This window comes from Poecilia formosa, unplaced genomic scaffold (genome assembly GCF_000485575.1).
Source record: "Poecilia formosa unplaced genomic scaffold, Poecilia_formosa-5.1.2 Scaffold157, whole genome shotgun sequence".
NCBI lineage: Eukaryota > Metazoa > Chordata > Actinopteri > Cyprinodontiformes > Poeciliidae > Poecilia > Poecilia formosa.
In genome coordinates this window covers 1,168,037-1,194,777 of record NW_006800096.1, presented here as the reverse complement: position 1 = coordinate 1,194,777, position 26,741 = coordinate 1,168,037, and the positions used below count along the sequence as shown (strand labels likewise).

At 38.8% G+C, this 26,741-nt stretch overlaps 1 protein-coding gene and 1 long non-coding RNA gene across 5 annotated transcripts; both read right to left on the bottom strand.

Annotated features, from left to right (window-relative positions):
* Window positions 1–1,577: 1,577 nt before the first annotated feature.
* Window positions 1,578–21,476, bottom strand: LOC107837604 (uncharacterized). The gene is made up of 3 exons (XR_001663646.1): window positions 20,206–21,476; window positions 19,954–20,091; window positions 1,578–1,694 (listed from the first exon to the last, which is right to left on the bottom strand). It is a non-coding gene; the product is annotated as an uncharacterized LOC107837604 (long non-coding RNA).
* A 2,031-nt stretch (window positions 21,477–23,507) lies between these two features.
* Window positions 23,508–26,612, bottom strand: caap1 (caspase activity and apoptosis inhibitor 1). 4 transcript variants are annotated; one of them, XM_016677512.1, is made up of 6 exons: window positions 26,441–26,612; window positions 24,687–24,878; window positions 24,533–24,620; window positions 24,399–24,447; window positions 24,234–24,301; window positions 23,508–24,155 (listed from the first exon to the last, which is right to left on the bottom strand). In XM_016677512.1, exons 1-6 carry the CDS (start codon window positions 26,543–26,545, stop codon window positions 23,695–23,697), a joined length of 963 nt encoding a protein of 320 aa, XP_016532998.1. In that variant the 5' UTR covers window positions 26,546–26,612; the 3' UTR covers window positions 23,508–23,694. The 4 variants fall into 4 exon arrangements, with proteins under 4 accessions (XP_016532998.1, XP_016532999.1, XP_007564336.1 ...); XM_016677513.1 differs by having other exon boundaries at window positions 23,508–24,152; XM_007564274.2 differs by having other exon boundaries at window positions 24,533–24,617.
* Window positions 26,613–26,741: the final 129 nt, after the last annotated feature.

The window sequence follows — 26,741 nt, the reverse complement described above, 5'->3', positions numbered from 1 at the left end:
TATTTTTTTTTCTTTTGTTCCTTGTAATTGTAGCAGTGTTTCCATCTGTTTGTCAGACAGGAAACATTTGTATATTTGCACCACAAAATATTTTCAATCCTTTTCATGCTGGACGCATTGGGGCACAGGTGGCCCTTGTTGAAATGTTCAGAGAAAAAAAAAAATTAATTGGTTGCATTTGAATGCAGCCAGATGTGTTTTAATGAGTTTACTAAAAAAATAAATATAAAGTGATCATTGGCAGCTGAGCTGTAGACTTACTGTCCAGTACTTTGGAGCCTAAGACATACCACAATGCAAACCTTTACCCTGAGTGAGTTTACACGTTTGAATTTCTGAGTGAGCCCATTATCAAACCATATGAAAAGATTCCGGTTTCTCATCATGAAGTATGCACTCCTCTCCTAATACACTGCTTGCACCTGCTCAATAGTGAAATGATAAAATGCTTATTCCAGGTCAACATTTCACAGTGGTGATTGTTCATTGAGCGTCACAAACTTTAACAACTTAATACAAAATAAGCACTCTTTGGTTTCCAGTGCCCGCGATTCACTTTTGGAAATATTCCTCTCTCATTGTTTGGGACCAAACACCAAGAAGGTCCGGCTTTCGATGTGTCCAAAGTCAGCAAGCGTGAAGCGCTACCTTTTAGAATCCTGTATGCCATTTGTTTTTACAGATTTGAGGAAGTCAAATCTGTAAAAGATTCTGGTTTCTCATCATGAAGCTCCTCTCCTATTGGTCAGGAGAGACCAATAGGAGAGGAGACCAATAATTGATGCTGACTTTTGTTGGTCAGCATCAACAAAAGTTTCATGCTGCAGGCCTTTACAGTGACGGAGTTGGACAGCTTTGTCTGCTTTCGGGTCTGGATGTCGGTTCTCTGCTTTTAACTGTCCAGCGCCTTTTGTTCAGTCATTTAACTAGCACTTTTATGAGTGGCATCAAGCTGTGCCAGAGACGTGTCAATATTAAAGGCACTCCGCTGCCACGAGTGGCTCATAACAAGCTCTTCATTACTTCACAATACAGTCTGAGCATGTTGGTCACTGCAACACTTTCGGAATACATTATAGATAAATTACATACGTTTTTCAGTATTAAATTATGCTACTCCAATAAAAGTAATTTATTAGAAGTTTTTTTTTTTTTTTTTATTTAAAGACATCTTTCCCAGAAGCACCAATGAATTTGTCCAACGACACGGACCCCTCGTCTTATGCATCTTTAAATTGTACTTTTTTTTTTCACATCAGTGAAAATCAGTGAAAGTATGAACACTAACTTTTAAGAAAAAAAAATCTATGTTTTTTTTTAACATTTACTCTTTTTAACAAGAGCACTTTTCACTAAATTCAATAAATGTCTTAAAGAAAATTATCTATGAATGCCAAGTTGCATGGCAAGGCGTGGAGACATTATAGTCACTATTTCCTTGCAAGCACTTTGCCACAAAAAAAAAAAAAGGTTCGTCTTTTGATTTCCAAAGCGAACTGCCCATTTGTAGCGATGGCAAATAAAATGCAAAACAAACACAGAAACTTTGAGGGTTTGCAAATTGTTTCTTACGGCCGTTTTACTGCCTCCTCTTTCTGAATCCGTGATGACTTGTGAGTTCAAGCTGGCATGGTAATGAACTCCTACACTGCCCCCTGTTGTTGATGCACAGACATGTAAGGCCCAAGGCATTCCTAAAAAAGAGGCAGTAGTTTTTGCATGACACATTTTAAGAGCAGAATGTCAGAGTGACCTTGGACTGAAGTGGAATTTATGGGGAAATATAGCAAAATGGATGGGGATTAGGCTGTGTGAAAAAGGAAAAGTCTTACAGTCAGTACTCTGCCTTTGCAATTAATTTATGTTTATTTGGGCATTTATGATGTCCAAGTTTCACCTTTATTTATTTATGGTATTTGTCTTTAAGATCTTCATATCAAGGCCTTGAAGTAATTGTTCATATAATTTAAACACAACATTTAAATCTGAATACTCAATATATTTGAGTTAAACTGAGATAATTGTACAAAGGAGGAAAACTCAATCAACTAAAATGGTCTTTTTGCAGGTAAATGATTTAAAATATAAGAAAAAATTATTTCAGTAATTCACTCCAGAAAGTCAGATGCTATATCTATCATATAGACTCATTACATACAGTAATGCATGTAATTCACTTTGATCTATATGGCTTACAGGTAATGAAAACCTAGAATTCAGTTTAACATAAAATCTGCATGTTACATAAGATCAATTTAAAAAGAAAAGTTTTGCTAAAGATATTTTATCACAGTCAATCGGAAAGACAATTGACAATTGTCCAGCGGAAATGTAACTGACTCCATCCACAAGGTCACTGCTAAAGAAGCTGGATGTTCATGCATATTAGTGGAAGGAAGAAATGATGCACAAGGAACAGAGATAACCACGGCCTTCAGAGGACTGGAAACCAAGTCCAGACAAGAGTTCAAAAGTGCAGCCGTCTACAAGAACATTTTATTCACTCTTGAATGAGATAATATTCTACAAAATCCATGGACTGGACGGCTTATCAGTGGGCACAAATAAATGAATCCATTTTTAATCCGTTTCACTGAGATGTGCATTCGTGTTCTGTTTTCTTTCACGTTGTCTGAAGAGAAATGGTTTCTGTTCGACCACAAACGGCTGTATAACGAATTTGTATAGCAGGCAGAACTGGCCTGCTATACAAATTATGATGAGAGGAAGCGCGAGGGAGTCATGTGCTTTCAGGCCATAGGAGACGTTTACGGCAACCTGCGTCATAGCAAACTGAGGACACTACTGACCAGCTGAAGTGCTGGGAGCGAAAAGCCCCATGCATTTGTAAAAACACACTACTGCCTCTCAAACAAAAAAAAAAAAAAAACAGAAATCCCACATAATGGGAAAGCAGTGATGTGGCACCACACTGTGACAAGACCTTGTTAGTGACTTTAGCTTAAGAACTAGAGTACTGCTGCATCTGGCTCATCCTGAGAAGGAAGAGAGCTGGGGGGAAATGAATCAAGCGAGATTTAGAATCAGGGAGCAAAGAGGGTAGCTAGAGATGAGGAGGAGGAGAAGAGTGAGAGAGAGAGAGAAAGAGAGAGAGAGAGAGAGCGCTACATGTACGAGCTATGGATCACTGGACCTCTCTAGTTCAAGGAAAGTTCATTGGAAGTCTTGCTCAGATTCATGTCATCTGTTTAGCTGTTCATTGCTCCCTGGAGTGCATCTCGCTGTCTGTTCAACTTGACAAAAGAGCAGGAGGCTTATCAGACCTCCTGCAGCCAGGAACAGATTCTCAGTCCAAGTTACAGATAAAAAAAAAAAAAGAAAAAAGTAAAAAAGAAAATCCACAATATCAATTAGGAATCCCTCCCGGTTTGGACAAAGTGGTCTCGGTTTTTGCTCGCTGGCAAATATAGGCATATGATGATTTTGGATGTTTCTGATGGGAAAAAAAAACAACCAGCAATTTGGCAGACAGTAATAGTGGTCTAATTACAAACAGTGCCTGTGACAGTGAGCAAGTGGGCATGCAGAAAAGTATGAAAAATGACTCCCTCTGTCTTTGTCCAGATGACTGAAAAGCACAAGGGATAAAAGTGAGTCATATGTAATTGCTGCAATAAATGCCAAAGTGGAAAATAGTTGTTGTCAAACTGAGACAGTTCTATGCATGCAGAAAAAAAAAATTAACTGGGCAGTAGACAGCGAAAAGGACTAAACATAGAATGAAAGAGAGCCTGAAAGCTGAATGCATTAATTAGAAAGTTTTCAAGAAAGGAACCGTTGCAAACTGAACTGAAACTAACTTGTACTGTTTACAGCTTGAAACCACAAGAACAGACGGGGAAGGGATACCAATTAAGCTCATAATGGGTTTAGAAAGCTCCAGTACAAATGGATACCATTAGCTTTTATAGAGCTCCAAAATAAGCTCTTTGATGTTAGCTTTCAGGAAAACTTTAAGACATCTCATTACAAATACATCTGTGGAAAAGGTAAATCAAGTAAAAAGTTATCACAAAGTTTCTGTTTCAGACCGTTAACGACTGATCTCATATTCTCAAAATGTCTACTGCTGATTACAGTTTGAGGGGGAAAAAATAGTAGAATATTAGAAAAAAATATATACATTTGTCATGTTTTAGACATGGTCATGTAGGGACACAGGCATAGAAAGTTGGTATTAGCATACATTTAAGAGATATTGCAAGTTAGCCTGAACTAGCCTTGGTCTACAGACACTAAATAAACATGGTCTTCATTATAAACATTCAGTTTTACAATTGCCCAATGACCCAAAGTAGTTCTTGCCTGAACAACTGAAATAGTATGAGAATATTAAAGGTAAAGAGTCACAAAAGACAAGCCAGGCATGGCCGAAAAAGCAGGTATAGCCAGAGACGTTCAGTTAGTTGCATCAGTGAGGGAACAAAATGGGGCACAGAATTTTAGAAAGCAACAAAGAGAGGTCATCTGAATTGTTTTGTTTGTTTTGTTTGTTTGTTTTTCGCAGCAGTTATCTCACTATAAGCCAAAACCTCACGCAATCTTTGACAGAAATGTTGATGCTGAAGGAGAATGTTTCTTGTCAGTCTTGCGAAATGCTAAATGCTGCCAACACAACCTCGTCTGGTGAAATAAGTGTATGCTACTCCTATCAGCATGGTTGATAGGAGTAGCATACACTTATTTGCTACTCTGTTAAGTAGCAAACTTAGCAGTTAAGTTTGCTACTTAACTGCCTAAGTACCAAAGTTTAGATCGAATTGAAGGTATATGACAACAGGTATGTCTGCAAGGACATCCACGTTTTCCACACTTTTGCTTAAACTTTAACGCACAACAGCTTGCACTCCTTCATTTGACTTTTAAACTAATCTGGTAAAAAAAATCTGTGCAAACATGGCACAACAAGGACTCAACAACAAAAAAAGTGATGTAAACTAGTAATAGAAACAGGAAATAAGTCGGCACCCACCCAAGCACATCAAAATAATCCTTCATAAGAATTTCTGAAGTGTGGAGTAGCGAGCAGATTTCCACATCCTTCATCATTCAAAGAAGTCTCGTCTTGCTTTCCTGAGTGATGCTCCAGCTGCACACAATATAACAATTGTATGACATTACACGGTAAAAAGGCATGCTCTGGGGCCAAAATGTCATCCCGATAGTAAATGTATTCATACGGCATGTTGCCTTGTGCTTCCATTACATTTGTCAATCTGCTGTACTTCTGTGTCTTCTGTTGAAATTGTAATGCATTTCATATTGAACTATGTGATGCACAGAGATGATTGTTGTATTGGAAAGCAAATGTTTTTTATTAATTTTTTTTGCCTCAAGTCTCTTAAAAAATTCAAGACCAGCACATTCAGGATGCAGTTAGATATATATATATATATATATATATATATATATATATATATATATATATATATATACACACACACACACACACACACACACACACATATGAGAAACAAACAGCCTATAGACATATATCTCCAAGCTTGGAGAAATTAAGAATAAAACCTGAACAATTTAAATTTCTTATTTGTTTTTATTCAGCTTTAACCATGGTTCAATGCGATTAAAATGACAAACCAGAGTAAAGCTGAGAATAATTTACCAAGAGTTTGTCTGCCTATCATATAATGCCTCATTTTGGGACTAATTCAAACTGAAAAACAATACAGGCTTACAAAAGAGACAATTTGCTTAGGCTTATTTATTTATTTATTTATTTATTGGTTTTTTTTGCCATAAATCTTTTGCTTAGAGCAGAGAACCTCTAGGTTTGGCAAGCAGGGTTGCTTTACACAATAAAACATGATAATCTGTCCATCAAATTTAAAAATAAATGTATCCAGTTAAACTATTTGTTTCATGGAATGGCAAACCCATTTTAGCTCTACAACTTATGTTAACATTCAGAAAGTCTCAACTCTAGGAGAAACGGCATGTTTTAATTTTGCTGCCTAACATTTGAATAAGACGATGCAATGCTGCAAGAACACAGCCTGGTCAGTCTGAGACCAGAAGTGGGACCCCACATAACCCAAAAGGGACCATACCAATACTGAAGGTTGGAGTTAATAATATCATTATGAGAGGTTGTTCTTTAGTGTGTAATGCCGCCAGACTTCGTGTGACTGAAAAAAAAAAGAGTAAAAACAGAAATGTACTGGAATATTTTTGATTCAAATCTAAAGATGGCTCGGTTTCTCACCATTATAATCCCAAACTAGCAGTTACAGAAACTCTCAGTAGGTCTTAAAGGAAAAAAAGAAAAAAAAGCAAACCCCAATCTTGAATACTATTGGAAATCAATGGAAACACCTAAGAATCAAAGTGCATAGTAGAACCTCCAGGATCTGAAAAGGGTTGGTGTGGAGGAATGCGTCAAAACAACTGAGCAATGCCTGTTACTTGTTTCTATAACTGTGAAACAACAATTTTAAACTCAGTGCAAAAAATCAAAAACAAACAAATATAAGTTGTCATCAAAATCTATAAATTATTTAACAAATCCCAATAAGTTCAGTACTTATTCACTATGCTTCACCTTTGTATTACACATAACTCTCGGTTATTTTGTTTCTAGGATGGATGACAAAAAAAATGGAAGCCTCCATTCAAAAACCTTCAAATCACAGCTTGGACTGTTGAACATCCCTACTTTATGTTCTGCCACACAAGTTTCTCATGAAAGTCCATGAAAACAATAACAAAGCACCTGTAAGTGATGTGGACAACAAGCAATGATGTCATCATCACCGTCCAGGGCCCAGCTGTGATGCCAGGTCCAGCTTGTACCCCATCTCATGGCCCCCCCCTCCTCCCACCCCATGACTTCTTACTGTCCACCAAGAAACATGGGTCTGAGCACAGTCTGGGAATACTGCTGAACATCATCAGGATTTTAATGAGGTGACAGTACATTGTATCAAAACCCAGCAGGGGGTCCACTGCTGGTTTCCACTCTCCACTCATTAAAGGACTTTTAATGGGCTCTGAGGAGGGTTCACCTTCTCTAACTGCCTCTAACTAGTTTAAAGCTTGTTCAGGTTGTCTAGGAAAACAATTTTTTTTGTTTAAGGACCAACTTGCCATTCAGCGCTGAAATATTGATTCGGGTAAACTTCAAGGGAGTTGCTGGCTGGCGTTCTCTTAATGGCCGAGCGTCTGTGGGGCTTACGGCTTTCAGAGAGTCGAAGACAATGAGAAAGTATGGCGCAATAGATTTTTAAATTTAGAGAGTTTAGAGTTGTCCGAGAAGACACACTGGAAGTGGCTGGAAAGAATGCAGTGGTAATTACCAACAGCACCCTTTAATCACGACTCTGTAGAGTTCAACTGGCACGATGTCGTTTCGCTAAATAAATGTTTAATTCAACAGAGATGATGGGTTCCTTTAGTAGGAAGGGCTGAGCTTGCATGTTGGTTGTTTTTTTTTGTTTTGTTTTTTTTTACAAACACATTTCCTGAACAGAACCGATTAATCAAACTGTACTGTATTCTACAGAACCATATGCTTAAACAGAATCTCTATCCACGACTATTCAAGCCTGTCTTCGTTATCTACTTTGCACTTTTCAAGTTCACGCCTCAAAAGCAAAGCCTCGAGCAAAACTAGATGAATATATTCTCCATTAACTGTGACCGTCGGTTGCAATCTAGCATACACAGGCACCAAAGCCCTGTGTTTAAAAAAAAAAAAACTAATTACATTACCGAGCACATTAGAATGGCTTTGCATTTTAGAAAAGGGCAAACAACTTGTACTGTGCAAAACAAAATCTGTTACTTTATGTGTCATCGCGGTGGTAGAATACAAGTTAGTGGCTTTTTGAAAATTAAAGACAGGGCCAAATGGTATGTTAATTAGCATGATGCTAATTGTGAATTTACTCTCTTAATGGGTACAGATGCTTGAAAGGAGTTAACAGGCCAATATGTCCTCAAGGTAGTGTGATTTACATAAATTTGTTTGTTTTTTTCCCCCCCCCTCTCCATTCAGATGTGGTCATGCTCATTTTTGTGACATTGAACATTACGTGTGTTTTTTTAATGTGTAGATTTTTTTTTTTCTAGCTGCTAAAACTTTTTAAAAACAATTTAGATTGGTTGCTTTGTTGTTTTCTAATGTGCCACGTCATGGCATGCCAGGCATACCATATAGAGAATTACTTTTGCTTTATGAAAAGGTCAATTGCATTGTTTGACTTTATTAAGTCAAGACTGCATGCAGCATCAAAGTAGGCAGTCTACATTGCTGTAATGTTTGCATGACCTTCAAACATTTGGAGTACTTCTGTGTTGATGTGTGTGGGTGCGTGTTAGCTACGTTTCTGAATAAGGTATTCTAGGTGACATAAACATCCTAATTCACTCACACCATTAACAACATCAGAATATATTTGCATATTATTATGTGAAATGATAAATCACTAAGCAAATAAGCGTAAACACCATTAAATATGTTTTTGCTGTCAAGGAAATGTTTAATTTGAATGCAGCAGTAACAAAACATGCTTTTTTTTATTTAGCATAGCAATTAGCATATTTAAGTATTAACAGGCAGAGTGCTTCTATGTAATGAATATGCACCGACACGAATCAGTGCGATATCGACACCACCTTTTGTTGTGTGGTGGTTAAAGGCAAATTCAGAAGAAGACTGTACAAGGGTTTAAACATTTCTTTTTAAGGCTTAATAAGGAAAAATAATTAAAGGGATAACCTTTTGTAGAATGTGTTTAGTTAATGTTAGGAAGAGGTAGCAATAGCAGAGCTGACTAGGTATTGCACAAAGCATCTGTTGCAAAAATGTTGGAACTTGACCATCAACTTGATCTTACTTTGTGGAGCACATTTTTTGAGTAAAGTTTGCACCACTTTTCACCAAAAAAAATCTTTTGTTCCTGTCTCTACCTGGATTTTACATTCAGACACGTTTTTGTTCAGAGTTCCTTGCAAAAGAGAAAAAAAACTCAATTAAATTGGATGGACGGTGTTGTAAAATTGTATTCCTAAGTGTAACCGCAGATTGTCATTGGTTTTCCTTATTTGTGCTCTAACACAAAGTATAATTGAATCCGTTTGTACTTCTGTTTAGGAGTAGTTTACCAAATGAACGGTGAATCTCTGCATCAGTCACAAGTTGTTGTTTTTTTTACAGCCTCTAACAGCTTTTCTTCCAGGATTTCCCTGTGTGCAACAATTCAACATAAGAGAGCCACCACCATGTTTCACATTGGGGTGGGATCTTCAGGTTGATGTGCAATACTGGCTTTCCTCCACACATACAGCATCTTGTTTTTAGAACAATAAGTTAAATTTTAGTCTCATCTAACTAGAGCACCTTCTTCCATATATTTGATGGGTCCTCATCACACAGTTAATAGCCTTGGAGTCAACAGGGCTGCACAGTGTCGCAGTATACCAGCACCTCTCCCTAACGGCTTGCTGAGTAACTTTCAAATAACTCCTTCAAAGTTATAAATCCTGTCTTGCAGCAAGAAGGTCCTGGGTTCAAATCACTGGAGTATTTCTAAACATAGCTGTTTAACTTGCCTCTCTAAACTGCCCTTAGGTATGAGTGTGTGCTTGTTTGGTTGTTTGTCCTCCGAGTTGAACTCTGATGGACTGGCAAACTGTACAGGGTGTAGACACCAGTCCACCCTTTTTTATATCTCAACCTATCAGTTTAGGTGGATGTATAAGTCTTGGCAGGATTTGCAGATAAACCACACTTTTACCTTTTCCAGATAATGGCTTGAGTAGAGGTGTTCAAGATATTCTAAGCTTGAGATATAACCTTCAAGAAGCTGTTTGCTTAAATCAAATACTTTAATGATCTCAAAGGGAAATTACATTGACATTCTCTAACAAACCTCTGACACCTTTCACAGAACAGATGCATCAAGTTACCCGCAGGTGGACTCTATAAACTTATTACGTGATTTTTGAAGGTTACGTTTTGATTTATTTTGCAGTATAAGTGTAAAAGGGATCTGAATGACATGCTGGACTTTCAGAGGTTTGTTTCCCAGAAAGTTTGAAACCATGTACCATTTTCCCTCCAATTTAAAATTATGCACCATGTTATACTCATCTACCAAGCAAAAACGCAATAACATACACCCAAGTTTACAACTGTGACAAAAAGGCAAAAACATCTGCAGAGATGTGAATACTTTTGAAATGCGCTGCACAAATTGCTTGGCCTCTAAACGTTTTCTAAAAGGTAGTGCTGAGAAGGCAGAAACTTTGATTGAATTTATGCTGCCATTCCTTCTCCTGTCACTCCCAAATAAAACATGACCAAGACGATGACCTCCATGCGTTTGATTCTGGTGACAGTCAAGGACACTTCTACCTCTGCGGTGACACTAATCTTGAAAAGAAAGACTGTAAAAGTGTGCCGCAGAGGAGACGGACACTAAAAGTGCTTCGTCTGCGAACAAAGTTTTCCGAGTGTTTGTTTTTTTCCTTTTCTTTTTTGCTTAAATAAATGTCCATTTATCATGAGTTGAACTCGGTGAAAGTGAGAGACAAACTTGAAATCCCTTGAATGATTTTCACACAGCCAGCTCCAATGATGTGCGGGTGGAAGCCATAACTCTTGAAAACAACGGTTATCCCTGGCAATCTATAAACATATATCATTCGGTAACAACACATTCATCACAAAATGGCAAGAAGAAAAAAAAGAAAGAAAAAAAGAGCTGAGGAAGCGATGGTTTGCGTAATACCTCTGATTAAATCTCCGAAAGGCAGCACAGAAGTAACACCCTCCACCAAAATCATTTGTTCTTGGCAAATTAGCACGGGCAGGTGCTATTATTCTTGCATGAACCCTTCGGCTTTGGGAAAGAAATTCATCTTTTCAAAAATAGAAGAGAGCAAATCACTGTGAAGTTATTCAATCTGTGCCTACTGATTCAAGTTAAATTACCTTTCTTTGCTTTACATGCAACCACAGGGCTTCGGTGACATTTAGAACAATGATAGTGACTGTCAAAAAGAAGTCGCCCTGGTTCAGAGCACCCGGCGACTGGAGACAAAGAAAAGGAAAGGGGGAAACAAAAAAAAACAAAAAAACTTTTGGACTCACTGTGACTGCACATTTTCACTTTAAAGCTTCATTTAGCCCTCAGATGAATAACCTATTGCGCCGTCGCCTGAGCCCTTCCTTTAAGCTTGTCATATTTCCAGCAACACCTCGATGTGTTTAACTGACCCCCCTCTTGCAAAAACTGCGACTGAGTGCTGCCGCAATATGAATAAATAAGAAAACATGCGCTCATCTTTGTGCCACCTCACACGGCGTACAGTTCTGAACTCAATTTCACACTCCACTGCCTCCTCAGACAATTTAGACAGGCTGATGCCAACAGCAGAAAGTCAAGAGACAATGCATTTATTTATCGACTTTTTGGCAGAACGAGGGGGGATGTGTGTGTGTGTGTTGGGGGAAGAGCGCGCGGGGTGGGGGGTGTCAGCCGTGTGCGTGGATGTCGACGTGGATGTGCCCATGCAACTCCTGTATGTATGACAGAGAGGTAGAGAAGGGAAGAAAAAGCAGAGATGTGATTCAGTCCCCAAAGAGACGTAGAGAGAGCACGGCGGAGAGGAAGAGCGAGACAACAGGCATATCCAGGGGAATTGTTTTCTTAGTCACTCATCCTGTGTTTGTCCCAGCACTCCTGCAATGTGTCGGAGGAGGAAATAAAATACTCCACGTCCACAGAGAGACACGGTCCACTGCGGGAATGCTGACAAATAATAATAATAAAAGAAAAAAAGACTGCTACAGAGCTTAAACACAACTAGGCCAGTTGTCACTACAAGTCGACACGAATATATTGTGCAAAAACTGTGCTTCCTTCCCAGTCATATGCCGCAGAGTGTGATTCACACTGCACACCACTGCCCCCTCTGTAAAACTGCTGATAAATATAAAGATTTTATTTATGATCTTCCTCTTACCTGCAGGATGCTTCAAAATGTCGGGCGCAGACTCGTCGAACTAACCGTTGTAGCTCAGATCAAACACGATTCAAATATTGTGTTCCACTGCACATCATTTTTTGATCCAATTCCTTCCGCCAATTTGTTGGTCTAATCAAAGGGCATGACTGTGTATGCAGGCCACGCCATTTCAATTGAAAATAAAACATTCTGTTTATTAACGCATTTTTCTCTCTCTCTCCTTCTTCCTCGTAATTAAATGCAGCATGAAACTCTGGGCCCTTTGTCTAAACCGTCTTGAGAGGTCACCTATGCTCACATAGCGTAATTGCCAGCATAATAAAAAATAAAGTGACCAATTTCAGTCATCTTTTTCATTTGCAGAAAAAGATATTTGGAAATGTGTTCAAACAAACAAACAGTGTTGGAATGTATTTCCTGTAAATGCTTATTGGCGGCTCTTCATATTTGCAAAATCAATGATGAGGTCTATTTTTTTTTTTTTAGCTATCTGGCTTTCAGCTTAGGTTTTTTGTTTATTCGTTTATGTTATTCATAATGTTAAGCTTTGCTCATACTGAAGTATTACAATGTCAAAACAGAATGACAGGGTTAAACATGCGTTTTCTCTATAATGAATAGATAAATGTTATAGATAATAACATTTATCATCTACAATGATAACATTTATCATCTACGATGATAAATGTTATTTGTCTCTTGCCTTACTGTGATTTTATTCTATTTTTTATTTACTTCTTCGGAAGCCCGTGTGCCTTTCTGATGCATCATGGGGAACCCTTTTTTCACTAATCTTGTCCGTAGAAGTACAGTTGATCAAGTATCAAGTACGATACATAATTATACATTACACATAATCATGGTCCATTTCATAGTCCATCAGTGAAAGATAAAAGGGACTGACAAACATCCAAACATTGACGTTCCCACAAGTCTTTTTCCCCCAATTTCTGCTCTGCAACTGCAAGAGACCATTTCCTATATGCAACAATACTGGACTAACAGCAGCCAACAAAATTTATGCAATCTAGAAATAAGATTCATAGAAATAAAATGCTTACAAATTTCAAGACAGGCTGACTAAAAAAAAAAAAAATCTGAATCAACATCAGTGATATAGCATTATAACATTCTAAAACCATTTAGAATAAAATAATAGCAACATTAAATGACAGAAGGGAACATCAACCAAGTCAGCTGTTTAAAGAATACGATCAGACAGTTTTTCCTCCATCATTCGTTTTAGTTTGATGGCTTCTGAGGAGGTAAACAAAATGTTGATTTTGACCTATTTCTTTGGTAAATAAATATTCAAGGAAAAACATAAATGAGGTCAAATAAAAACTGCAGGTTTAATGAAAGATTCTACTTAGTCTCACAGGTGCTTTGTTTTGTTATTTTGTAGATGCTTAAGTATGATGGGATTGTTTGACTTTGAACTTTAACATTCTGTGCTGTAGATCACGGCTTCAACGAATGTGCAAAACTGCGTGTGAAATGGACTCACTTTACACATAAAAGGAGAGATGAAATACAACATTTGTTGAACAGATCTAGAAAAAAAAAAAAAAGATCGCCTTTGTGGCTAAACGCTTTACTCATTGCAAGGCTATTTCCTTTCCCACAGAAAAGAAGTAATCAATTTTTATGCGGTCCTTGTCAAAAATTAGTAAATAAATATTCTGTGACAAGAAAAGTGTCTGTGTTTAATTTACATTAGATGCTTAGCCTTGGTGACATATGTAGTTCTTGAACTTATGAACCACTTGAAAAATTCTGTAAAAGAGGCAAAAATAAAACAGTCAAAATAATTAGACTGTAAAATGTCAAGCTCCATGTGGCACTGTCTGGAAGTACAGCTGAGATGCTAATCTTATTTGTCTTTCAAATTCTTTTAACATGCATGTTGAATTTATGTTTACATATAGACTAAAAAAAAACACTAATTTATTTATTTCTCTGCCAAAATCATATCCAGTCATGATCTCAATTCCAAAACACAAAAACTGTTCCAGAAGTAGAAACATTTCTTTTAGGTGTGCCGAGACACAAAACTTTGTGCAAGTGTAGCCCTCCCAGCCACTTTTGAAGACTGGCAAAGTAGCCAAATATTCTCTTCAAACAGAGCGATGTCAAAAGCAAACCCTTGAGGCTGGCATGTGGAAAAATAAAAGTGGAGTCAAACCAAAGACAAATTTCCGCTTCGAAAATATTCAAAGCACAGCCTGGTACAAAATTCTCAAGCGCTTCCTGTGAGCAGAACTGGGGGTTCAGGTCCACTGAGCAGTTTCTTATCACAAAGACTTTGTGTAATTGGCTCAGACATATCAAATCAACTTTCTTCAGAATTCACAAGTAAGCAGGTACGACATTCTAATGGGCTTCCTCATTAAGTCTTCCGGCAGGGGGTAATGTGTTTGAAATTAATGTGACATTTTCGACTCCAAAGAGTTTCGGTTTTCAGTTACTTCTCCTGCTCTGTTCCTCACTGCGGAGCTAATTTATGCACAGTGGTGATCCAATTCAAAGATGCGTCTCCTAAGCTGCTGGAATGTGATGATCTGAAGCCGAACAACATGTGCGTGGACACATCAACGCCGAGAAAAGAGCAGCAGAGTTCCAGCAGGGCATAAAGTGGGATCTCGTTTGAACGCAGGGTTCTCCCTGTAAGAGGAGTCGGCAGGGGGTCAAACGGTCTTTTTAGTCTAGACTGGAGTTTTTCTGGGACCAGAGTTACTCATAGAGGTTTCAATTTTGATGGATGGTTTTTATTTTTTATTTTTTTTTGCAACTATTCAGCCAGCTCTGGTTCCTCAATTCCTAGTGAGATGTAGTGGTATGCTAAAGAGGCTGACCTGTATGAACATTTTTAAGTCAACAATTCAGAATTGGCTTGGCCACTGCAAAATGCTCTACATATGGAGAGAGATTAAGGTAATAGCACAAAGGCCTTTCAAGATCAAAGACTTGGACCCCATTACAAATAGTAAAAATACCAGTGGAAAGATGCCATAAGCTGGTCAGCTATTACAAGAAGGATGTGATTGCTACGCTACCATAAATGTGTTTCTTTTGGTTCTTGAGATGGGTATAAGTCATTTTCAATATGCCCCTTTCTAAAATTAATATGCAAATTGAAAAGAGGATGTTTTTTCAAAACCGATCTTGCTTTTCCATTGCTTCCTTATTTTTGAGAGATGCCCGTCTCATTTCCTTGCAGAAACTGTCTTCTTGGTTGAATGAAAATAATGTGCCCATGGTACGATAATTTAGTGGGGGTAGTAGCATATATCAATGTCTACTGGTCTTGGGTTTCTGTAGGTTGCAGCAAAATGTTTCGAGTTTTGAGATCTTTTCGTCCCCCTGATTTGTTTTTTTTTTTAATTCCTGATTCTACAGGTGTGGACGTAATGAACCCGTGGTGTGATTACTAACGTCCAACTCCAAAAAATATGTTGTTTTTTTTCCCCCACAATTAACTGATTTAACAAAGGTCTGAAGGCTGCTTCTTGACAGTGGCCAGGCAAGTGTGGATAGCTTTATTCCCTAAAACATAAATTAGCAATTTATAAACTGCATCTGAATGGGCTTACTGATCAGAAACACACACAAAAAAGGAAAAACAAGAGAAATTCTATCTTCCTCAACAAGCACAAAAGATGCTTTGTGAAACAAGGAAGATGTTTGCAGGCGATTGAAGCCTTTTACCTGATATATCATTTTTGTAAAAGAGGACAGCTTTTTTTGAAGTATATCCTCTCTCAGAGGATTGGTTCAGCCACTACTTTTTGTTAGAATGATTTAAGGGGGAGCTCTAGAAAATAGGATTTAGCCCTAAAAGCGTCCATAAGCCCAACTCCCGCCATAATTACAGCATTTAAATGTGTTTAAGATGTACAGCTTTAAAGGCATACATTTACAGCACTACAAGTTTAACAAGAATAATATTTATAATTCAGAGATCTGGGCAGCGCTCTTGTGCCTTGAACCCAATTAATCTGAAAGACTTACTTCATCTCTCCAAGTATTTACATGTAAACACGATTATGCATAGTGCAGCGCCGAAGCTACTAAGCTAAAGCAGCAGCAGAAGATGTACTCCGTCTTCTTTCTTTGCAAAACGTAGGGATTAGTTTCCCCAGTTGAGTTTTATCCAACATTCTGCACTATTATCATCATTTCCCAGTAAGCAGAAGCTGTGTGGATACTCCCCAGAGAGCAGCACTGAGCTCTTCTAATGCCTTTTGCCATGTTCCCATGGAAACATTTCCATGGCATACCCCATTACAGAAACAGACACTTACACATCACTTTGGAAAAGCTTTCGGGGACGACTTTAGGTCTGTCATAAAAAAAAAAATAAAAAAAAAAAAAAAAAAAAACTACAAAAATAAAATCGCTGCAAATGTCTTTTGCTCCAAACTTCAAAAAGGGGATTTTCATTGCAAGGATATGTGGGACACTTTGGTGATTTTTTTTCTTTCTTTTTTTTAACTAAATTGCATCTTTAAAAAAAAAAAAAAAAAAAAAAGTAGGAACTTCTAGCTTTTTGGAAGAAAGATTTTTAAAGAACCAAGACATTCTAAAAACGATTACAGTGCTCGGGTGAAAACACACCACATGACGGAAATGAACGACTGACTCGTTTCACCAAGCAAAAATTAAAGATTTTAGTTCATCGCCTCAGCGTATGTGCCCTCTTATCACCTGAGTGCGGTAGAGTGCGGCAAAGACTGCCCCGCGTTCGGCTGTGGGGTCGGGGAGGGGGGGGAGCCAATTTTCCAGAGGCCTGCTCAGCTCCGATTAAGTCACATTTTTATTATGCCGTCTCTGCAACCATGTAATGAGTCTGGTCTGAGGGGGATAAAGCTTTGATGAAACTTGCAACATGGTTGTTATGACTTCTCAGATAGCTGTAATAAATAAACATGCCAGCAGTGAATGCTGAGTGTTAACTCTCGGAGAGAGGGTGGGCATCCTGCAAAAAAAAAACAAAAAACAGAAGCAAACCTGCTCCAATCAGGTGTGTGCTTCAATAAAGTCAGCGGGTCTTCAAGCACAGTCATCATTCATATCCAAAGCACTGATTGCACTTTTATGACATATCATTACCTCTGTGACTAATGAGTCCCAGAGGAATAGGTTGAGGTGAGGCTATCGATACTCTGGCGCTCTATAATTGGTGGACCTTTGCCGTGAATACGCGATGACTAATGACGGATCTTTCGGTTTTCAGATGTTGATTTTGAAGTGACTCATCACTTCCTTATGACCTTTAATTGCACAAAATAGTAGTCGATTCATCTTTGGAGGGAAAAACTCTGCGAAAGCTCAGTTGTGAGGCGTCGAGGAGTTCTTCATTCGCCTGCTGCTGATTAGTTTGGGTGGGACCAGATTAAACTGATTGGCAAAGGTTGATTACCGCTCAAATCACTTCAAACTTACCTTGATTAAGGCTTGAGAAATCGTCAAGAGCGCCGAACTATTTAGCCTCTGAAAAACAAATAGTTTGCTTTCCAAGCCTTCTCTCAAACAGATGCGCGCACACACACACACACAAACAAATGTGTTTTGACAGTGTCATATTCGCTCATCCTCACAGTTGTGCTCTTATTTGCAATAAATATATACATCTAAATTAGTCTGAGTACTTGTAAGATTTTTTTTTAATAATTCAATAAAAACTGAGACTCATATATTATTTAGAGTTGCTACAAACAGAGTGATATCTTTCAGGAGTACTTTGCTGTTAAATCTGGTCTACAGCTAATTAAAAAAAGAAAACAAAATTTTATTTTCCCCAATAGATTAAATATTACGCAAGACCAATAAAAACTGCTAAGTAAACACTGCACTACACTTATTAATTTTCAGTGGAGCAATGTTAGCAAGCAGCTACCAAACCCAAGTCATTGCTTAAGAAGACGAGTGCTGTGTCATACTAACAGAAAATTCAGTGGATAGACTGGTCACACACACATTTCCTTACACAAGCTTATGGGCCACACTATAGAAATTTTAAGTCATCAGTTGTCAATGCAGCTACCAAAAAAATTGATAGGTGCTTATCAGGTACAACTGACAGCTGGTCAGTGTGAAGCAACTCCTTTTCTCACCCAAAAAGTTGGGAATGAAACGACCAAGGTGTGAAATGGCCAGCCGCCTCGAGTCAGACATTGCCCTGGTGCTGTTTTTGTGAATGCTGTATAAGTGAATAATGCCATTTCTCTTGTTCAAAATTGATAGAGACACCTAACACACTAGAAAGCGATAGTGAAAACTAAATTTAAATTCCATGTACTCATGGGAACCCTCCCCCCCCATTACTTAAGTTTAGTATGCTGACATTTCACCCTCTAATTTACACCACACAAGCATCCAGAATACCACACTACCCTATGCTCAAAATGTAAGGGAAGAATGAAGTTTTCAAGTCTGGTTTGCTACAGGAAGCTGACGGATGTCGGGCCTATACTCATGATCAGGAGCTGTGGGTAGTCATAAAAAGATACCCATACAAAATAACATAAATAGCTCCAGTATTCAAGAGAGAGCCCTCTTGTTTGAAAAACAGAAAAGATGCAACTGATGCCAAAGTCAATGAACACAAAACCCTAAAGGAAGGATTCAGTTTTTTCACAAAAATTTAATCTAGAATATAGAGGCCTGAAATCGAGTCGATTTTGACACTTTCTGTCTAAATTACAGATTTCCCCCGGAGAGCAATACACTGCGTTATAGTTAAGACACACATCAGGACAGTCATCCTAAGGTAAGTAACTTGATGCATGTCCTGATGGACAGAAACTCATAAAGCAATACAGTCCTCTCCTGACATTCCCTTTGACAATTACTTACCTAATACAATCGCTTGCCAACTGGTAGCGGGAAGCAATTTGACAGTTTTATCACAGTACGGACGAAAGTAATTTACTTGGCAAAGTCCTCTTTGTGCTGCTACAGGAAATAAATCATCCAAAAAAACACTAGATAACATAAAGATGGCACCCAGCTGGGATTTGACAGTTCATAGTCCTCCAGCGCCAGCAGAAATGGAGGTTTCTTTACTTCTTTACTGAAACATGACATCACTGAGTTTAATGTCAGAGACTAACCCTCATACTACCAGAGTTGTCAAATAAGTCGAACTGTATACTGATAACCACTGTGCCACATTAACATGCATAAATTGGTTATATTATGAGTGGACAATGGCTAACTAGAGTCCAAGAAGGGGTCCACCGTTTGAAGTGTTGTGGCCTATTTTTAAAGAGACTGACCTGCCAATTCCAAAAACGTTGTTAAAATATAACAACTTAGCAGCCAAAGCTGCTAAGTTTGCAACAGAGGGGTGACTACTGTTAACTGTGCGCCAACAGACATGACTTGGTGGATTGGGTAGGAAGTCAGCTAGCTCTCTTTTACAGCACAGCAAAAAGGGGACAGTGGCTGATTTTCAAAACTTTGAGGCAATAGATAAGGCTGGCTTAAGAAAGTCCCTCAAAATTAAGGAAATTGAGGCCAACTATTTTGCTGTATTGTCGACTGAAATGACTGAAGTCCTTCATCAAGTAGGTCTGCAGGAACTGGCGATTTCATGCCATGGGTTGGAGTAGGACGCATCAAAAAGTTGCAATAGCTCTCGAGTACCAGCGTTGGAAACCCATGTTCTAGATGTAGACCTTGCAAAAGCTGGTGTGGACTCTCAGTCATCCAGGACACAACAGTTCTAAGTAGAAGTCAATCCGACCTCTAGTGTTTTGAGTCCATGAAAACCATAACTGACCTCTCATTAGCGGGAGCGAGTTAGCTTAACCAAAATAGGCTGCCAAACAGCAAAACGGGTACTTTCTTATTATTTGACAAATTAAAACATTGAGCCACAAAAGACCATCAAACGTATTAAGTGTATACTGTGTGTGTGTGCGTATTTAAGCTCACCTGTAACACAAAACAGAGCAGTGGCACTCCACATCACGTTGCTGAATGACCTTCTTCACAGCTAACAAGCTAATGCTATTGTAAAATGCTAACAGATTCCGCATATCAGTCTCACAGCAAAGTCCTCACAACTCCCATCTATTGGGAAAAATACATATTAATCAATGCTTGTATAAAACAAATCGTGATTTACTTACCGGTAATCCAATTTTTTAAAAAGGAAAAAAAAAAAAAACTGTTGGAAGTACACACTTCTGCAGTGCTTTAGATGCGTTTCTAAAACTTGAGACATTTATTCATACTACCAGTAATAACTACAAAATTGTAGAGAAAAGATCTGTTGGTGCAGTCATTTGATATCAGAAGCTTACTGCATTTGGTTTAAATATATTGTTTCATTTGATTGTATTGGTTTGACTGTGGAAGGTCGTCCATCCTCACTGCTCCAACTGGCAGAAATTCAGAGGTATTTATGCACCATTTGAATGCACTCCGAAATTGCGAGGAACCGTTTTGGTGGTGGAGCTGTGACCCATGTGGAGAGAGCATGCCTGGAATCTGAAAGTCAGATGCAAGGGGAGTCACTGAAGAGGAGGAATTTGCTCCAAACGCCGATGCTACACTGGAGTGGAATATCAAATGCTCAAATCTATTTCAGGGGAATTTTAGAGTGTGACGAAAAGAAAGGAACGCTTCTCTGCCAAATTGTACCAAACTTGTAATCCACTTCATTTTTTTTTTCAAGGAGAGTTCTGCCAGGCTCTTTCCTCTACTGTTAACATAATGTTAGGAATGGAGAAGAGACGCATTGGATCAAACGTGTGAGAACTACAAATGGGAAGATCAGGATTCTTACATCTCTTGCAACACACCTACATCTATCTATTCATGAGATTCCGGAGAACGAGGCCTAAAAAGAATTAAAACAGCCAAAGGAATTGTCACTGAATGAAACATTTAATCAAAACAAAGTAAATTCAACATAAAACACGACTTCCAACTTGGCAAGAAATCTGTTTTGTTGGCAGCTTGAGGAAAATGAAATGCGTCCGATGAGTCATCACTTGTGGAAATCAATTCATTTAGTCATACAGAGGTGCTAAGTTATTTATTGCCTGTCAGACTCTGCTTTTAGTTCAATTTAATTTCCCACTGCAGAAGAAAACAGTGAATGCGCAGGAAGAAAAGTTAAGTCACTTGCTGATTTTTTTTTCTTCCACAAGAGCACAACACAAACATTTATCCTGGTTTATGCGGAAACAGTAGAGGCGTTAAAATTAATATATTTTCTGATTCGCAAACACTAGAAGTGGTTTTTAGACAGATGTATTATTGTATTGCTCACGGCATGGACCCAACTGTTTCAGCTGACTGTAAATGTAAGACAAGGTAAAAAATACGTGATATAAGCAGCTGCGCCGAAGCTCTGACACAACCTGGCCTTTAAAAATGCAACAAACCTCGAGATTATAAGATAGGAGCATTTGTTTCAGCTTGTCCTATACTCAAAATATTTAAATTATGTCAAACATTTGTATATAATCACTAAAAAAAAAAAAAAAAAAATGTACAGGATCTCTGAATTTTCCTGTTATGTGTCGAGACGGCAGATACTCCTGTCTGTGACTTCTGAACATGTGCTTTTCAAAACCCGCCAGGCTGCATAAACTGAAAAACATTCAACAGGAACAATGTGTCTTGTGCATTAACTCCCATCTTTGTTTCGCTTGACAAAGACCCCTATGCCAATTGTTCAGCTTTAATGTTGATCATCTCAAATACACATTAGCTAAACAAACCTAGCAGAGCCTCGAGTCCGTTTCATATTTCAGATTTGTGACATTAAACATTTGAATACGTGGAGAATACTGACCTTAACGACAGGGTAATTGAAAAAAATCCTCACCGTCAGAGGACCTTGGTCCGAATGCCAATTTGAATGAAAGGTGTCGTCAAAACAGATGAACTGTTCTTATTCTTTAAGTGTGACCTTCTTTTCACTTTGAAAAAGCTGCGGCTCGATATGTTAACATGGATCATAGGGTTCGTCTGAATTCAGAAAGTATCATCAACTATTTTTCAGCCTATAAGCTTGTTCTGAGGTGATGTTTTATTCATACCAACCAGATCGTAATTGGCCTTCTAATGGTGGTATAAGGACACCAGACGCAGATGTAACAAGCATCTCAACGTCTTTACCAAAGTAGACTTTTTTTCTTTCTCTCTCTTTTCTATCCTTGGGGAACGCTAAGACACCTTTGGATAAATACACAGAAAATGACACATTTAACCCTCCCACCCTCACCTCTACCATGAAATAAACCTTTTAAATGCAAATAGCTTGAAGAGGCAACTGGGTTCTTACTGCACATTTCATTGAGTGCTGTAGGGGCGGCGGCAGGGTGCAGAGATATTCCACTCTGAAAGTGTAGCCTCGCACAAACACTGAACGATTGGTATTCAGACAAAGCGACTCTTTGTCAAACTGACAGAAAACCTTTTGAATGAAAGGATGGCGTGAATTCAAACAACTTTAGAAATCAGAATTAGACTCAAAGAGGCAGAGTTTGTAATATACTCTGTGGTTTTAGTGTGAAAACGTTGACCTGGGTCTAAATACTCCAACAGACCGGACACGGCTTCGTTTCAAATAGCTGCTCCCAGTGATGTTCAGTTCTAATGCTGGCTAAAACGGGAGCCGCAGTATCACTGTAACACGAGCCACTAAAATCTATACAGTGGCAGTCCTGCACAGATTACTGCAGTCAAGTCCCTGCACTGTTCGGGGACAGAGTGCTACTGCCATCTAGTGACCGTAAAGGGAAATGACCACTTGTCATCTTTAAAACCAACACTTTCCCAGGCTGAAATTTGTCAAATTCTAATTTTTTACACTTCTTTTCAAGCATAAATAAAAAAAAATAACTTTGAATTGACAAATGAAGGAAGGAAAACAGGGCAGAAAAAGGAGACGAAATAAAGAAAGAAGGAAAATAGTAAGATACAATGATTTATGAGGGAAGGAAAGAATGGAAAAAAGGAAGAACAGAGAGAAAGACGTTAGGGATTAATGGAAGAAGTCAAGTCTACTTTTTTTGTTTTTCGAGTAGGGAACAAGAAAGTGAGGCAGTGAGGAAGAAAGACAAAAAAGAAGAAAATGACGAGCGAAAGCAGGAATGCATGAAGGAAGAAAGAAAGAAAGGGAGCAAACAAGGATGGAAAAGGTAAAAGAAAGGAAGGTCTTAAGCAACAAGATAAATGGAAGAAAAGAAAATAAACAGGGTTGATGGCAGAGAAGAAGGGAGGAAAAATAAAGAAAGGCAGAAATGAAAAAAACACAAAAGGAAAGAAGAAATGGAGATGGAAAGGGAAATGAGATAAAAAGGAAAACAAAAATAAAAGGAAGTAGAGGTAGTAAAGAAAGAAGGAACGAATAAAGAAAATTACTAAAGAATGACATGGGGAAACAAAATCTGCCAACAGTATTTTCCCATGCTCCGTTTTCTTTTTCCTCAGAAATCCAGACTCGGAAAACCTGCGAATGAATTCCAGACTTTTCCAAGCCACGTAGGAACCCTGATCCCATAATGCATTTATAACTATTATATGCATAAAAAAACAATATTTTGATGAAGACATTCCGTAAGGTCTTAAGATAACTCGGATCATACGAGTTCAGTTCAAGTCAAATGTGAAAAGCTCTACATAGGAAGAATTAAATACAACTTTCAGCAAAACAGGCTAAATGTTTGTCATACAAAGTTTTTTCTTGTCTCCAGCTTTCATCAGAGCCTTTATGGCCCTCGCCCTCATCTCCAGCTCCAGCAGCTCCAGCTGCTGAATCGACGCCGAACAAACCGAAGCTCCGCCCTGAGCGGCCGCTTCGACGCCCGCGGGCTGCGACGTCCCGCTGCTCTCTTCCGCAGCTTCCTCTTTACTCGAAGTTGAAGAGAGAGCTAGGATTTCGCTGACGCTTTTGTCTATGTCACTCTGAATGTCCTTCTTCGTCTCTGGAGCAGCCAGCTCGGGGTTTACGGAGGCCCGGTCAGATCGCTCGCCACCGTCGCCGGCGTTTTCCAGTTTCGCGACCACCTCGTCGGCTTTAACGGCCTGCTCCTCCTTCGGCCCCTCGATGTCGCTGTCGTAAGCGTCTGCGTTTATGCTCAGGACGTCGCTCTCCTCGCCAGAGCCACCTCCCTCTGCTCGAAGGAATTTTTAATTACAGTTTTTAGAACTGAATATTTGAGAGGCACCTTTCTCTGGCGATTTAAAATAGTTACCTTGTTTTGCGTCATCGGTTTTAGCGCTTTCTTTCAAGCAGGAAGTGGAGTCAACATTGTTATCCTGTCTGGAAGAAAAAAGTAAATAGGATAGATATACAAGTAACTTGTAAAAAGTACTTTCATTTTGAAATTTCGCTCTAAATCAAATAAATGATTGCTCACTGGCTCTCCAAAGTCCCTCCATCACCATTGCCGGCTGTTGTCTCTTCTCCTGGAGGAACGCTACAGATTTTGTTTTCCATCGCAAAGCAAAGTGAATTTCTACCAATATCTGTCAAAACGGCTTTAAATCTTACCCGCTAAAATTTGAGTGAGATTTTTCTCCGAGATGGGTTCCAGCTGCTCCCAACAGAGCGTTTTGATTTCTTCTAAACTGCAGTCCTGTTGAAAACAAAAGCGTCTGAACACAGGATTCGGAGTTTTGAGAGTCTTCCGTACACGAAAAGCTACCTTGAGCTCATCGGGCAGCATCTTCCGGACCTTCTTCTCCCCCAGCACGTGGAAGCACTGCTGCAGCATCTCCCGCTTGTTGCTGACGTAAGCTTTGATTGGCTGGAAGGGCACGCTGAGGTCGAGGCCGCCTTCCTCGATGTCGCTGCCGACCCGGTCAAGCTCGGGGTCGGCGAGCTCATCTTTGGAGTCCTGCAACGAGGACAAGGCGACCCTTCAGCCAAACAGCTTTTTCCCCAAAGAAATCGGATTCATCGGATACATATTTTTCAAAAATAATTTTAAATGATTCTGTTATCATTTGAATAGGCAACCTGTGTATAACAGATGGAAAGTAGCTTCAGAAAATACTAGCTGAAATCAAACAAACAAACAAAAAAGTCAACACACGTTTCTAGACTGAAGCAACTTACAATCATGGCAGTCATACGTTTTGATTTTACCAAACCACTAGGCCACTGGGTGGCTGAAATATAGAGATAAAGTAGCATTCTGTACAGAAAGCCGACAAAGGAAGAAGGGACGGTGAACGTGTGAGAGCGGCGAGGAGCCGAAGGATTCACAGGCTGAAGGTGGAAGTGTGAGGACGCAGTGATTGCGAAAACACCAGCAAGCCACATGCTGGCAAACCGCAAAATGAGGAACAAAAAAAAGAGCATACGCTACTATTTGACCCTTAATAGATTATAAACATATGTAAATAAAAATGTATAACAGCAACAGCAAAAGATGCAGTTGAAACGAGAAGCTTGCAAACGGCGAATAAAAATGCACTCAAGTTAAATTAGACCAAACCTCTCTTATTTTAGGTAAGCTAAAATAATGATTTATTTATTTGCTAAATGAGTCAAGAAATTAGATGTGAACTTATATTTGTATGCTTTTATAAATATATCAATTGAAAATGGTCTCAAAATGCTATTATTATTATTTATCACAATAATTTCTGGGACCATTTATCAGGCCTGCAAAATTCATTGGGACCTGTCTTCGTGGAGTGGCAAGAAGACGTCCTGTTTAGAGTTTGCCACAGCAAACGTGTGAAAGAAGGCGCTCTGGTCAGATGAGAAGCAAATGTAACTTTCACAAGCAAAAGCTTGGCAGAAAACCGATTCTGCAAAACAGCCTAAAAGCACCATCCCCATACGTGTGGTGATGGCAGCTTCATGGGGTGGCATTGCTTTTATTCAGACTGGAGAGGGAAGCTGGTCAGAGTTTACTGGAAGGTGAAGGATGCTAAATCTGCATCAATCCTGAAAGAAAGCTGCATTTAGAGGCTACCAAAGATTGGGGTGAAGTTTCACCATCCATCAAGGAAAACATCATTTAACATACAAGTCCAGAAATAAGTTGTGGTAAGAATAGAAAAATTATCTTCAGAGATGCTCAACACTCAATCAAATTTAACTTCTTTTGTTGTTTCAAAACATAGTGGACAAAAATGTCACTTTCTAGATGTCTGACGCTTTTTTTTTTTTTTTGCAAGACGGTACACGAAAATGGAAAACTGCTACACATTTAAGTAAACTTCAGCAAGAAAGGATTCACTCCGAACGTGGAGAAAATCGTCTCCAAAAACAAAGAAGGGGTCTGCTCCATTCCATATGCACAGCGAAATTAACATACTTCTTTCCATATCATCCGGTCTCAGGTACCATCTCGTAATGTCACTGTAAGTCATTCATTGACGCACTGGAAGACTGCAGCTTTGACTGAGCACCAGTTAGTTAAAGGAGCTAACCGGAACATTTTACCTCTAATTGTGACTCAGAGCTGCGGCGTTTGTTGCTGTTCTGTCGTTCTTCGGAGTGCGAGTGTTTCCTTTTCTTTTCCGAACCACTTGGTTTCTTTTTCAGCATATTTAAAGCAAACAAACAATCCAGATACTGTAACAGAAAAGCCCACTAGCTATGTTGTTTATGAATAACTCACGTCACAGAAGTAGAGTCTTCTTCTTCCTGGCAGTGAGAGTCGTAACTCTTTACCGCCACCCTCTGGTGAGGATCATTGACGAGTAAAAAAAAAAAAGACAAGTTGAAAACAGAGGTGTTTAAA